Source organism: Tamandua tetradactyla, chromosome 19 (genome assembly GCF_023851605.1).
Source record: "Tamandua tetradactyla isolate mTamTet1 chromosome 19, mTamTet1.pri, whole genome shotgun sequence".
In the NCBI taxonomy this organism is placed as follows: Eukaryota; Metazoa; Chordata; class Mammalia; order Pilosa; family Myrmecophagidae; genus Tamandua; species Tamandua tetradactyla.
In genome coordinates, this window is record NC_135345.1 from 51,452,883 (window position 1) to 51,469,254 (window position 16,372).

General features: G+C 35.9%; 1 protein-coding gene across 8 annotated transcripts in view; it reads right to left on the reverse strand.

Annotated features, from left to right (window-relative positions):
* FRYL (FRY like transcription coactivator) overlaps positions 1-16,372 on the reverse strand; it is a 328,237-nt gene that overhangs the window by 178,772 nt on the left and 133,093 nt on the right. For all 8 annotated transcript variants that reach the window (XM_077136813.1, XM_077136812.1, XM_077136810.1 and 5 more), the window contains one exon: positions 11,572-11,771. In XM_077136813.1, the coding sequence (XP_076992928.1) occupies positions 11,572-11,691 (120 nt within the window). In that variant the 5' untranslated portion in view covers positions 11,692-11,771. The remainder of the gene's footprint in view (positions 1-11,571; positions 11,772-16,372) is intronic.

Sequence of the window (16,372 nt, forward strand, 5' to 3'; positions counted from 1 at the left end):
CAGATCAATAGCTGCATACCAGGGGACGTACTGATTTGCTCAAGCAATGATACCACATCTGGAACAGCACCTGCAATTGGAGTTACCACCTGGATGAGCTTATGATAGTCCACTGTCATCCTCCAAGACCCATCTGTTTTCTGCACAGGCCAAATAGGAGAATTGAATGGGTATGTGGTGGTAATCACCACCCCTGCATCCTTCAAGTCCTTAAGAGTGGCAGTAATCTCTGCAATCCCTCCAGGAATCCAGTATTGCTTCTGATTTACTATTTTACTATTTTTCTAGGTAGGGGCAGTTCTAGTGGCTTTCACTTGGCCTTTCCCACCATAATAGCCCTCACTCCACGAGTTAGACAGTCAACATGGGAATTCTGGCAGCTGCTCAGTATGTCTATGCCACTTATACATTTTGGAACAGGGGAAATAACTACAGGATGGGTCTGGGGGCCCACTGGACCCACTGTGAGATGTACCTGAGCTGAAACGCCATTGATTACCTGGCCTCCATAAGCCCCCACTCTGACTGGTGGACCAGAGTGACTTTTTGTGTCCCCTGGAATTAATGTCACTTCTGAACCAGTGTCTAATAATACCTGAAACATCTGATCATTTCCTTCTCCCCAATGCACAGTTACCCTGGAAAAGGCCATCGGTATCCCTGGGGAAGGCTTGGAGGAAGATTAACAACATAAATTTGTGGCAGTGTAACAGTGTTCTCCCCCAAAGAGACCTGGCCTCCTTTATTCAAGGGGCTCTGAGTCTGTAAACTGTCTCAAGTCTGGAAATTAATTAAGGGGCCGTGACTGTGTTTTTGTAATTCAGGTAAGACTTCTGTTCACTTCACCTAGAACTCTTTAGTTTATACAGCTCGAACAAGAATTTAGTAGGCTGCCCTTCTATTGTATTTCTAAGTACCCATGATTTACTAGCCAATGCCACAAATCTGTGCAAGTCATATAATTTTGACTCCCGCTTTGAGTTTGCTGTCTATTATAATAGCGATGTCTACCCTGTCTTTGGCGATTAAGTGCTGCCACCTGGCTTCTGTCAACTCGGGATCCAGTCATCCCCACTGTGTTTAAGGATTCCAGATCAGTGACAACAGTTCTTACAGTAATATCTGACCCTCAGAGAAGTGCAACTACAGAGCTCTTCAGGGATGATGGCGCTAGTCTCACAAATTTATTTCTCACTGTTCTGGTAAAAGGTGCTTCCTCTGGACATTCCTGGGGTGTAAGAGCAGGCTTTGCATGCTAAATCCATTCTAACATTCCAATTTCCCTAAGCCTCTGGATCCCCTCATCTACATTATACCAGGGCAGTTCTGGCATTTCAGCCTCAGGTAATGTCGGCCACCTTCTGATCCATGGTTCAACCAACCATCCAAACAAACTGTTAATACCTTTTCTAACCCCTCAAGCTATAACATTCAATGTGGAGGGCCATATCAATAAATTCAGCCCAATCCAGCCTTATATTCCTCCCATCATTATCCCACACCCTTAAAATCCACTGCCACACATATCCCCCTGATTTCTGTCTATATAAATTGGAAAACTCACACAGTTCTTTTGGAGTATAATGTACCTCCTCATGTGTGATACTTTGTACCTCACCTTTAGGGGCCTGTTGGGACTTTAGTCTAGTTACAGGTCTGGAAGAAATGAGGGGTGGTGGGAGTGGGTGATGAAAAGAATTATAAATATCTTCCAAGCCATCGGCTTCAGCATATTCATTTGCAGTTTCATCCGGTGAACCAGGATTAATCACCCTAGGGGTAAACCCTTCAGGAGGAGGTTTGGTGGCCAACTCTTCAAGGCAGGCTGGAGCTGGGGCAGGTATGTCCTCAGGGCAGACTATTACAGGGTTATCTAGAGAAGATTCAGCATGACCCAGGGTTTCAACCTCACCCCCAACATGATTATCAATCCATATGTCACCATCCCATTTTTCAGGGTCCCACTCCTTTCCAATCAGTGCCCTCACTTTAATGGCAGACACCATGCAAGATTGAGATTTCAATAAAATTGATGAGCCACTAGCAGGACTGACAAAGAAAAAAAGAGAGAGGACTCATTTTATGAAGCCAATAACATTTTAATACCAAAACTGGGCAAAGATGCTATAAGAACGGAAAACTACAGGCTATCTCCCTAATGAATATTGATGCAAAAATTCTCAATAAAATATTAGCAAATCAAATCCAACAACACATTAAAAGAATTATACACCATGACCAAGTGGGGTTTATACCAGGAATGCAAGGATGGTTCAACACAAGAAAATCAATTAATGTAATATAGCACATTAACAAATCGAAAGGGAAAAATCACATGATTATCTCGATTGATGCTGAAAAAGCATTTGACAAAATTCAGCATCCTTTTCTGATAAAAACATTCCAAAAGATAGGAATCAAAGGTAACTACCTCAATATGATAAAGGGAATATATGAAAACCTGATAGCCAGCATCATACTCAATGGAAAGAGACTGAAAGCTTTCACCCTAAGATCAGGAACAACACAAGGATAACCACTGTCACCACTATTATACCACATTGCGCTAGAGTTCTAGCTAGAGCAATCAGGTAAGACAAAGAAAAGGCATCCAAATTGGAAAGGAAGAAGTAAAACTCTCATTATTTGCAGATGATATGATACTATACTTGGAAAACCCTGAGACATCTACAGCAAAGTTACCTGAGCTAATCAACAAATTCAGAAAGGTGGCGGGATACAAAATTAATGTGCAAAAATCAGTAACATTTCTATGCATAGGCAATGACCTACCTGAGGAGTCAGTTAAGGAAAAAATTCCATTCAAAATAGCAACTAAAAGAATCAAGTAGTTAGGAATGAACTTAACTAGGGACATAACGGACTTGTACACAGAAAACTATGTAACATTGCTAAAATAAATCAAAGAAGATCTAAATAGTGGAAAGACATTCCCTGCTCAGGGATAGAAAGGGTAAATATAGTTAAGATGTCAATTCTCCCTAAATTGATCTACAGATTCAATACAGTACCAATCAAAATTCCAATAACCTACTTCGAAAATCTGGTTCTGAAATATGTTCTCAGAGGGAGTTAAAATAATACACAATGGCCGAAGAAAGGAGATGAACTTTTTTGCCTTCAATACACAAATTCAAAAAAAAAAATCTTTTTTTTTTTTTTTTACATGGACAGGCACCGGGAATCGAATCCGGGTCCTCGGGCATGGCAGGCGAGCATTCTTGCCTGCTGAGCCACCATGGCCCACCCTAAATTCAAAATTTTTGTGTTACTTCTTTTTATATGCATTTTCATTGTAACTTAATGTCTTCAGAAAATAACTGTTTTAACTTCTTTCTTTAGTCTGTTAAATACCTGAATCAACATATATATATAAACAAGTTTAAACCAAGAGCAAGATTAAAGTGATACCTAAAAATAGCCATTTGACCATCTCCCATTTCCAATATCCCGAGATGACTAAATCAATATAAAGGGAAAAATTCACCCATCAAAGAGAAAATTCAACTATCATTAGGAATTACAAAGGTATTTCAACCCACACTTGATCCACAAAGATATCTGAAGGTAAGAATTACAGTTAAGGAAAACTAACCTGCCCAGCATCAGCAAGTATAGTACCTGTCCTGCTCTGAATGATGACCTCCAGGTTCATTCCACCTCAGTGCACCCCAAATAAAATATTCAATGCTCAATACCCCCATCAAATTAAGAACTGACTGCAATCTTCAATCTCTCACCATGCTATGACAAAGCCTATGAACAAGGTTGATTAAATGCACATGAAGAAAATCACCAGTCTTTATAAGAAAATTATCAGATTCAGAGAACTGGTGAAATTTTCTGAATTTCAAGAGTAATGAACTGGTCTGCAGTCCCTTCATGTTCTCAGGCACAGTTTGGCTGGGAAATACTGGCTAGGGAAAGTCCACTGAGGGATGATCCTCCTACGAGAATTTGCCCTCCAGGTAAAAGCAGCTACACTAACTAGAATATAAAAACTCAGTGAACTAAAGTCGAAAGCATGGGTTATCAGGTTGGGGCTTATTGTAAAGGGTCCTAGATTGTAAGTTCTTACAGCAGTCACGTATATTCAGGAGGTGTAATTGTTATTTCTAAATTCTGAGACAATGAGCTTTTTGTTTATAACCTGGTCATTCACAGGAACTTCGGGTATTTACATAACACCTAAGACTCAGAGTTAGAGCTCTGAAGCTATGAAAGTCAGCAGTACCCAGAACAGGAACTGTTTAAAAAGGTGAAAAAATGAGCAGACTTCAAGTAGAGATATGAATGTAGCTGATCTGGAAAGGACTAAGGTATATCAGAATATATAGGTAAAGGATGATATCGTCCATATTTTAAGACTCAGCTTCTGTGTGAGACCAAAGGAAGAAATGCTTATTTGGTACAAAATTTGTATTTTGGGTTGTGCGTTTCCTAAATTAACTTGTATGGTCAGTTTAGTTGAACACCATAATTACATGGAATCTTGAATAGGCCAGGATCATGTAGGATTGTACAGGTTAGTGTGATGCCCTGATATACCCCAGAGTAATTTGGGAAAAGAATAAAAAATTATTTGCAAAGTCCCCTTTGTGGACTAGGGAGAAAGAAGGAAATATTCAACCTCCCCATCTAGAGAATTCCTTATATTCTTGCAAGCAGTGGGGACAACCAATTCAATAGTCTGAGCCCTCAATATTGAGGCTTGCTCCTAAGGAGCTTATTCTTGCAAAGGAGAGGCTAAGCCTACTGTTAATTATGCCTAGTAGTCTCCCACAGAGGGCCTCTTTTGTCGCTCAGATGTGCCCTCTCTCTCTAAGCCAAATCAGCAGGTGAACTTACTATCCTCCCCAATACCTGGGACATGACTCCCAGGGGTGTAAACCTCCCTGGCAATGTGGGACAGAAATCCCAGAATGAGCTGGGACCTGGTATCAAGGGATTGAGAAAGCCTTCTTGACCAAAAGGGGGAAGAGAGAAATGAGACAAAATAACGTTTCAGTGGCTGAGAGATTTCAAACAGAGTAAAGAAGTTATCTATATAATCTTAGGCATTATACAGATAGCCCTTATTAGTTTATGCTGTATTGGAGTGGCTGGAGGGAAGTAACTGAAACTGTTGAGCTGTAATCCAGTAGCCTTGATTCTTGAAGACAATTATATAAAGATATAACTTTTACAATGTGACTGTACGATTTTTAAAATCTTGTGTCTGATGCTCCTTTTATCCAGAGTATGGAAAGATGAGCAAAAAAATGGATAAATAAATAAATAAATAGATAAACAAATAAATGGTAAAATAAATTGGGTAGATGGAAACACTAGTAACCAATGAGAGGGAGGGGTAAGGGGTATGGGATGTATGAGTTTTTCCTTTTTTCTTTTTATTTCTTTTTCTGGGGTGATGCAAATGTTTTTAAAAAATATCATGGTGATGAATACACAAATACGTGATGATACTATGAGCCACTGATTGTACACTATGAGTGGAATGTATGTGTGTAAAGATCAAGAGTCCCAGAGAAGGAAATGAGGAAAGCAAGCTTTCTCCTGGAAGTGAAAGAATTGCACAAACATTGAAATCTTAAAAACTATACCACATATCCAGGGCAAAAATCAGATGAAAAAGAACTGGAAAAATCTCAACAGTTAAACACAGGAAATTCTAAAGGTCTAGAATAAGTTGAACCCAGTGTCAAACAAGAGCCTTAACACAAAGCCAACCAACAATCAAACCCTAGACAAGAGAAAAACTGACATTCAGAGATAAGGCATCAAGATAATCAGATGCCTACATATCAGCAAAAATGTACAAATCATACTAGGAAACAGGAAGATACAACCCAGTTAAAGGAACTGAAATTAAAACTTTGGAGGAGACACAAAATGAAACAACTAATCAATGATGTTCAAACAAATCCCCTAAAGAAATATAAGGACATGAAGGAAAATGTGGCTAAAGAGATAAAGGATATTAAGAAAACACTGGGTAAGCATAAAGAAGAATTTGAAAGTATAAAAGAAATGTGAAAATTACAGGAATGAAAGGAAGAATCTCTAGAAGAGATTTAAAATACATTATAGGCATACAACAGCAAATTTGAATAGGCAGAATAAGACTCAGCAAATTAGAAGGCAAGGCAATCAAAATCTTACAGACAGATGAAGAGACAGAGAAAAGAATGGAAAAAATTGAACAGGGTCTCGGGGATTTAAATGACAGCATGAAGCACCAAACATGCAGGGGTCATGCATATCCCAGGAAGAGAAGAGAAGGGAAAAGGGGCAGAAAGAATATCTGAGGAAATACTAGCCAAAAATTTCCCAATTCTTATGAAAGGCATAAACACACATGCCCAAGAATCATTAACATACACCAAACAAACTAAATCTTAATAGATCTATTCTGAGACATACTAGTCCGACTGTCAAATGACAAAGATAAAGAGAGAATCCTGAAGGCAGCAAAATAAAAGTGATTTCTGACATATGAGGGATCTGCAGAAATGAAAGAGGCAAGAAGGCAGTGGTATGATATATTTAAGGTATTGAAAGAGAAAACTGCCAGCCAAAAATTCTTTATCCAGCAAACAGTCCTTCAAAAATGAGGGAGACGCAAAGGATAGGCTAAGCCTACTTAAAATTAGGTCTAAGAGTCACCCCTAAGAGAATCTCTTTTGTTGCTCAGAATGTGGCCTCTCTCTCTAAGCCAACACGAGAAGCAAAGTCAACACCCTCCCCTTCTCTACATGACTCCCAGCGGTGTAAACCTCCCTGGCAATGTGGGACAGAATTCTTAGAATGAGCTGGGACTCAACATCAATGGATTGAGAAAATCTTCTCGACAGAAAGGGGAAAGAGAGAAATGAGACAAAATAAAGTGTCAGTGGCCGAGAGATTTCAAACAGAGTAGAGAGGTTATCCTGGAGGTTATTCTTATGTATTTTATAGATATCCCCCTTTTAGTTTAAGGCATATAAGAGAGGCTAGAAGGAAGTGCCTGAAAACGTAGAGCTGTGTTCCAGTAGCCATGTTTCTTGAAGATGACTATATAATGATATAGCTTTTGCAATGTGATTATGAAAACCTTGCATCTGATGCTCCTTTATCTATGGAATGGACAAATGAGTAAAAAATATGGATTAAAAATACATACATAATAGGGGGAACAATGTTAAAATAAATTGGTAGATGGAAATCCTAGTGGTCAATGAGAGGGAGGGATAAGGGGTATGGTATGTACGATTTTTTCTTTTTTTTATTATTTCTTTATCTGGAATGAGGCAAATGTTCTAAGAAATGATCACGGTGATGAATACACAACTATGTGAGGATATTGTGAGACACTGATTATATACCATGTATGGAATATTTGTATGTTAAGAACACTTGTGTTTATATGCTGTTTATCAATAAAAATATATTTTTTTAAATCAATCCTTTCAAAACATTTAAGCTACCTAAACTGGCACAAGAAGAAATGGAAGATTTCAACATATCTTAACAAATAAAGAGATTAATTTAGTAACCAAAAAGTTCCCATCAAGGGATAAGTCCAGGAACAGTGGCTTCAATAGCAAATTTTACCAAACATTTCAAGAATTAAAACCAATCCTTCCAAAACATTTAAGGTGATAGTACACATCCTAACTCAATCTATGAGGCCAACATCACCCTAACCAGACAGATTCCACAAGAAAATAACAGATCAATATCCCTTATTAATATCAGCGCCAAAGTCCTCAACAAAATACCAGCAAACCAAATCCCACAGCACAATGAATATATATCATGCTCAAGTGGGATTTATTCCAGGTATGCAAGGATGGTTCCACATAAGAAAATTAATATAACACCTTCCACATAGAATGAAAGAAGAAAAAAAACACTTGAGATCACCTTTGTTAACTCAAATTAACAAAGGAAAGGCATATGATAAAATCCACTACTATTTCTTGATAACAACACTTCAAAACAGGAATAGAAGAAAACGACCTCAACATGACAAAGGGCATATATGAAAAACCCACAGCTATGATCATACTCAATGGTGATAGACTGAAAGCTTTCCCTCTAAGATCAAGAACAAGACAAGGATCCCCACTGTCACTACTTTTATTCTAGTTCTGGCTAGAACCGGAAGTTCTAGATTGAGCATTTAGGTAAGAAAAAAAAAAAAAAGACATCCAAATTGGAAAGGAAGCAGTAAAACTATCACTATTTGCTGATGACATGATTCTATATTTAGAAAATCCAGGAAAAAATGACAACAGAGTTTTTTGAGCTAATGAGTTCAGCAAAGTGACAAGATACAAGATCAACATGCAAAAATCAATAGTGCTTCTATACACTAATAATGAGCTATCCAAGGAAGTAATCAAGAAAAAAAATCTTCATTTACAACAGCACCTAAAATAACTAAATGTATAGGAACAAACCTAATGAAGGATGTAAAGGACTTCACAGAAAACTACAAAACATTGTGTCATGGTTGGGGACATGTGTCAACTTGGCCAAGTTGTGGTACCTGTTTATGTGATTGGGCAAGTGCTGGCCTGTCTGTTGCAATAAGGACATTTCATAGGATTAGATCATGATCACGTCAGCTGCATCCACAGCTGAATCCATTTGTAATCAGCCAAAGGGGAGTGTCTTCTACAATTAGTGATGCTTAATCTAATCACGGGAAGCCTTTTAAGGAGGACTCAAAGGAGACAGGTCCCATTCCTGCTTCAGCTGGTGAGCCTCTCCTGTGGAGTTCATCCAGACCATCCATTGGAGTCGCCAGCTTCACAGCCTGCCCTGTAGATTTTGGACTCTGCGTTCCTGCGGTCACGTGAGACACTTTTATAAATTTTATATTTGCAAGTGTTCCCTGTTGATTCTGTTTCTCTAGAGAACCCTAACTAATACACATTGCTTAAAAAAAATTAAAGACGATGTAAATAAATGGAAGGACATTTGTGTTCATAGATTAGAAGACTAAACATTGTTAAGATGTCAAGTCTACCCAAATTCATCTACAGATTCAATGAAATACCAATCAAAATGCCAACACACTACTTTGAAGAAATGGAAAGGCTAATTATCAATTTTATTTGGAAGGCTAAGAGGCCTTGAATAGCTAAAAACTTTTTGAAAAAGAATAATGAACTAGGAGGCATCATGCTTCCTAACTTTAAAACATATTATAAAGCCCTAATGGTCAAAACAGCATGGTACTGGCATGAAGACAGACATACTGATCAATGAAATAGAGTTGAGAGTTTAGAAATAGACCTCAGATCTGGTGTCAATTCATTTTTCACAAGGCTCCCAAGCCTACTCAACCAGAACAGAACAGTCACTTCAAAAAATGGTGTTGGGAGAAGTGGATATCCATAGCCAAAGAATGAAAGAGAACCCCTATCTCATACTCTATACAAAAATTAACTCAAAATGGATCAAAGAGCTAAATATAAAACTCAGTACCATAAAACTCTTAAGAAGAAAATGTAATGAAACAGCTCCAAGATCTAGCGATAGTGGTAGTTTCTTATATTTTACATCCAAAGCACAAGAAATGAATGAAAAAATAGATAAATGGGACCTCCTCAAAATCAAATATTTCAATGTTTCCAAAGATTTTGTCAAAAGGGTGAAAAGGCAACCGACTCAATGGCAGAAAATATTTAGAAACCATATATCTAGTAAAGGTTTGATATTCAGGATCTATAAAGAAACCCTACAACTCAAAAATAAAAAGACAACCAACCCAATTAAAAAATGGCAAAAGACATGAATAGGTATTTTTCCAAAGAGGAACTACAGATGGCTAAAAACACACATGAAAAGATGCTCAGCTTTACTAGTAGTAGGGAAATGCAAATCAAAACCATAATGAACTATTATCTCACTCCTACTAGAATGACCACTACTTAAAAAAAAACAGGAAACTACAAGTGTTGGAGAAGATGTGGAGAAACTGAAACACTTACTAACTGCTGGTGGGAATGGAAAATGGTACAGCCACTGTTGAAAACATTTTGGCAGTTCCTCAGGAGGCTCAGTATAGAGTTGCCTTACAACCTGGCAATCCCATTACTTGGGATATACATATTAGATCTGAAAGCATGCATGCAAACAGACATTTGTACACCGATGTTCATAGTAGCATTATTCACAATTGCCAAAAGATGGAAACAATCCAGTGTCCATCAACCAATAAATGGATAAACAAAATGTGGTATACACATACAATGGATATTATTTATCAGTAAGAGGGAATAAAGTCCTGAAGCACTCAACAACATGGAAGAACCTTGAGGATATTATGTTAAGTGAATTAAGTCAGACACAAAAGGACAAATAATAGACAACTTCACTGATATGAACAAATTATAATATGTAAAATCATAAGACATAAAATATAGAATATAGGTTTACCAGGATACAGAATGAGGCTAAAGAATATAGAGCAGTTGCTTAATATGTGCAGGATGTTTAATTAGATTTAACTTAAACATTTGGAAATGCACAGAGGTGATGGTAGCATGTCACTGTGATAATAACAAACAGTGCTGAATGGTGTAGAATATGGTGGAAAAGGGAAGTTTATAGTCATGTATGTCATCAAAAGGAAAGTCGGAGCAGGCTATGGTGGCTCAGCAAGCAAAGTTCTCGCCTGCCATGCCAGAGACCCAGATTCAATTCCCAGTGCCTATCCATGCAAAGAGAAAAAGAACAAAAAGGAAATCTGGAGGTTAAAACATGGGAATGTATAATACAGTGAATCTTGTGGTAGACAATGTCTATGATTAACTACAAATATAAAAAAGTTCTTTCAGAGATTAGAACATAGTACAACACTATTACATGAAGTTAATAATAGAGGGGTATAAGGGGTAAAATATACCTATTGCAAACTATGGACCATAGTTATCAGTAATATTTTAATATCCTTTCATCAACAGTAACAAATGTACTACACCAATACTATGAGTCAACAGTAGGGGGAATAAGGTTATGGAAGAATTTCAGTTTTCTTTTTTCTTTTTATTTCTTTTCTGGAGGAATAAAAATGTTTAAAATTGATCATGGGACTGTATGCACAACTATGTGACAATACTGTGAGCCAGTGATTATATACCTCAGACGGTTTGTATGGTATGTGGATGTATCTCAACAAAACTGCAATTTAAAAACAGGAATCATTCAATTTGATAAATACCAGGGTTCTCACTGATGTAGTTAACATTGATCAAAACATATATAATTATCATTAGGTGTATTTTGGGCTGGATTAAATTTTTTGTACTTCTTTTATATCACCGTTAAATATATACGTGGTTATATTTTAACATTGCTATTAATAAAACATTTGGCCTTCACAATAACAAAAACAAGAGTAAATTCTAAAGTCATTATAGCTTTCTAGATCGCTACTACTAACCTATCCCTTGATTTTTTTTTTCAAGTAAATTACTTCCTTTGGAAATTTTATATAACAGTAATTATACAAAACTGGAGGAAAAAATGTCAGATGTAAAATTCAACAGTACTCACCAAGGGCTCAGCCATTACAACTTCAATTTTCTTTTCAGCTTGAACAGCAAATTCTGCAAAGAGGCTCTTGATGACATATTCACCAGGTTTGACGTCTGGGTCAATTGTAATATTTGACATGATGATATTCTTTTTACCCCAAGTGGAATGAAAGTTGGAAGAAGAGCAGTACTTATTTACTTTGCTGACTGGTGCTGAAGCTAAAAGTAAAAGAAAAAAAAATAACCCTACTTTAATTAATGAGGCATACCATAAACACCATCTTTGAAAAATCTATCCTGTCCTTATCTCCATTCAGATCTCCAAATCTCCATTACCATACTCTACTTTGGTCTATTACACTTGCCACCTTCAAGCACACTATGTAATTTGGCAATTCATTTTGTTTATCATGGACTGTCTGTCTCCCTACCCTACTAATGGACAGGGATTAAGAGCAGGGATAGAAACAGGAATTGTCTTTTCCCTTTTTTGTTCAATGATACATCCAAACTGCTAAAATATTGCCTGGCATAGGTTCTCAACAAATAGTTGCTGAATGAATGAATGAATGAATGGGCTCTAATAAGATTGAAGTACAAAAAGGAAATAAAACAGATGTGAAAAAATGAAATGGGAATCGGATAGGGAATTTAAAGAAGCTATTTTATAGAATATACTCAGAAATAATGATAAGTGTAAGAAAGCAAGGCAAAATGATAAGAAAAAATGGCATAAGATAAAGATGATATGTTTGAAAAACAGAAAGAAGGCCAGGGTAGCTGGAGCTCACAGAGGAGACAGGGGTTGAGGGTAATAAAAGATGAAGTCAGAAACCTTTGATGAAGCTCAAATCACATTGGACTTTTAGGACACTGTAAGGAAATTATATTTTTATTATAAATACAGTAAACATTCAGTGGAAGGGCTCTGGAAAACAACCTGACAGCAGCTCAAAAAAAAAGCTCAACCTGGCAGAGAGCTACCACATGACTTGGAAATCCCATTTCTTGAGATATAAACAAAAGAATGTACAGCAGGGACTTGAACAGATATTTATACATCAATGTTCATAGCAGCATTGTCACAATAGCAAAAAGGTGGAAGCAACCCAAGTATCCATCAGTCGATGAATGGATAAGCAAAATGTGGCATATATTTGTAATGGATTATTACTCAACCATAAAAAGAAGTGAAATTGATACATATTACAATATGGATGAACCTTGAGGCAGCATGTTGAGTGAAATATATCAGACACAAAAACACAGATTTTTTTTATTCCACTTATATGAAATAACAAGAAATTGTAAATTCATAGTAAATTCATAGAGACAGAAGGTAGAGTACAGGTTACCAGGGATAGAATAGAGAGGAAATGGGAAGTTAATATATGATGAATGGGTGCAGGGTCTCTGCTAGACTGGATAAAAGTTTCAGTCATGGATGGTGATGAGAGTACATAACACTGTGAATGCAACCTATCCCACTGAAGTGTATGCTTGATTCTGGTTGAGATGGGAAATTTTATGTAGTACCTATGTTTCCACAATTAGAAAAGAAAAGACCAGAAGATGATGATAATTAAATGCAATACATAATCATGGACTTGATCTAATATGGAGGAGAAAATTCCCAAAAGGACAGTTTTGGGACAACTGAAAAAACTGGAATACAGATTGTATGTTTTATAACAATGTTAAATGTCTTGATCTTGATAACTGTATTTAATAAGGTTATGTAAGTGAATATCCTTGTACTTAGGAAATACACACGTGCATAGTAAGTGTTCAAGCATCCATCAATGGATGCACAGATAAACAAAATGTGGCGTGTACTTGTAATGGAATATTACTTAGCCATAAAAAGAAATGAAATTTTGATACATGCTATAATATGGATGATATATATAACCTCCCAAATGTTTAAAAGGCAGATAGATGGAACGAGGTAGAGAGGCAGAGAGGCAGATATTTAGAGAGAACAATATAACAAATGTGAAAAGTTGTTAGATGTGGGTATCTCAGGAAGGGGTATAATGGAATTCTATGTATTGCTTTTGTATTATTTTTTTTTGCAAGTGTCCTATAAGCTTGAAATAATTCCAAAATTAAGTTTAAAAATTTCAGTGGAAGATATTAACTTGGAGAGGGATATAACCTCGTTTGTATTTAAAAAGATCTTACTATTCTTTGAAGAGCGGATTAGAAATAGACAAATGTAAAATCAGGGAAGATACTACAGAATACCAAGTAAGATGGTCATAGATTGAACTAAGACGATGTCAATGACACTGGAGAGAAGGAAAATAATTTAATATCTGTCATATGTTAATGGATTAGATATTGAGGTGAGGGAAAGGAATTGATGATGATGACTCACAGGATTTTTATTTGAATCATTGAATGGAAGGTGGTGCCTTTACTTAGATGGGATGACTCAGTGCCTGGCAAACGGATAAGCTGTGTCAGGCTTGGTGCTAAAAGAGCACACATCACTGCACACTGTTTAGCTTCACCAGTTCTGTTCTCTAAATCCCCTCTGTTCCCTACCTGGCGGACCACCTAGTTTATCCACTTATCTTGGTATTCCAGCCCAATGTACAATATATACTTTAAATCCTCAAATTTCAGTTATGTTATCCTCTTGAACCTAGAATACTCATGAAAAATCTGCAAGTTAGTAGTTTTCTAGTTCAACCTCATCTCAAGATACTGAATTTTCCATATGCTCCCCTATAAGTAACTCACCCTTGAAAAGGGAACTAGAATATAAATTATTATTCAGAAATTAAATTTGTGTATGTATAACTACACAAGAAACAAATTGGCTCTGAATACAAAAATTTCAATTTCATAAAGAATTGTTCCTACAATTCTCACAACTGCCATACTATGTATGTCAAGATATATAAATTTATTAAAATACGCCTAAAGAATAGTATATCAAAGTAAATGTTTATATTCCATAAATTAAAATACATCAAGTATTTTGTTTTAAAGCTAAAATTATATAATAAAAACAATTCAAAACAAAAATTCACAGTTCTTTGAATACAGGGCACATTATTCATTTTAAACAATGACCTGTTTGTTTATTCTGTTTCATGATCCAACATTGTGTATTATTAAGAAGGGAATCTGTTAACAAATGTCTTTGTGGAAAAAAGAGGAGATCTTAAATTAAAAAAAAAATTATATAGATTGTGAAGTATATTCTACATTTTATATCCATATTATACTGGATAACTTTAGGAAATATACATATTTCAAAAGGCTGCTTAGTAATTTTCAAAACTTTTAATTTATATTTTAGAAATAAAATGAGGATGAAACATTTTCAAGAATTTAACAGCATGAGAAAATGTTCAAAATACGATGTTAAGAAAAAAAGCAGATAAAACAACATGTATATAAACCAAAATATAATTAAAAGGCAGGAAAATATCCTTGCAGGATATTAACACAGAGTTAAATCACATTTACATTAATCTACAAAGCTCTAATGGAATCACTTAGAAAAATGAGTAGCACCCCTAAATGAAAATTGGGCAAAAGTTATGAACAAGCAAGTCACAAAAGACAAAATCTAATATTTAACCTCACTAATATTCTAAAAACAAATAAAAATTAGATAGCATTTGTCATCTATCAAAGTAGTCCTGGCCCCCTCTTTTTTTTTTCTTATCTATAATGTTCAGCTTTAGGGAAGATAATATAATTCTCGCATACGCCCTAATAGCAATGAAACAGGAATGATTACTCAAAGCAGGGAGGTTAAGGCTAGTTCCCACATAACTTGATTAACTTGGTGTCACTTGATTACTTGAGTTAAATATTTTATAAGGCTAAATAGCAATATTTCTGTATATGCCATTATAGGATTTTGAAAAATTTATGCAAGCTTATGAGAAAAGGGAAGAATAATGGCTAGACTGTAATTCTTAAGGACACAATTCAGGCACTGAATTACAAATTATAAAAACCCAATGTTATATAAAATACCATTAGGATTATAAATCTAGTAAACTTGAACTGCTAATAAGAATAAAGAGAGAAATCTGAAAAATTAACATTTAAGAACCTAAAAGCTAGCATGTCTTTTCTTATTCTTAGGTAAAGTACAAATAAAATAAATACTACTATTTTTATAGGGCTCACTACATATAGAGCTTTTAAGAAAAACAATTATCATTATTTTCATGCTAATAAGATTCCTATACCCTTATAAAATAAATTTAAACTCAGTTCAAGAGAGGTGATATATTAAGTATAACCCCTAAAGTGGTATATGTTTGGTTTTGCTACTTTATAGCATCAGTTCTAGGGTATTTTTCAGGCCTCTCCAAATTCTTATGCACAACACTGACAACAATAACATTTCTGAAAATACATGGTGGTTCTCACAAATTGAAGTATTTTGGAATTCCTAGGGATAGATGTAGTTTGAAGAGACCCCCCCAAGACAGCCTGTGAAAGCTAACTCCACACCCCCAGCCATAAGTACCTTACAGTCATAAACGTGTTATGTGTGTGTGTGTGTGTGTGTGTGTGTATGTATGCACATGCTCATATACAAGAAATACAGAAGGTACCATATAATTGTTTGTCAAATGAGATGATGAATACTGAGTTCAGAAGAAGGGCCAACAACTACAGGCTAAAAACTTCAGAAGGCTTCAAACAGAAAGTAGAATTTGAGATGGGCTTTTAACTGTGGATAAGATTTTTGAGACAGAGAAAGCAGTGAAGACTTTGTATATTTAGGGAATATTACAAAACAAAATATTCAAAAGGACTGAAAGGAGGCAATGCTGGAAGGG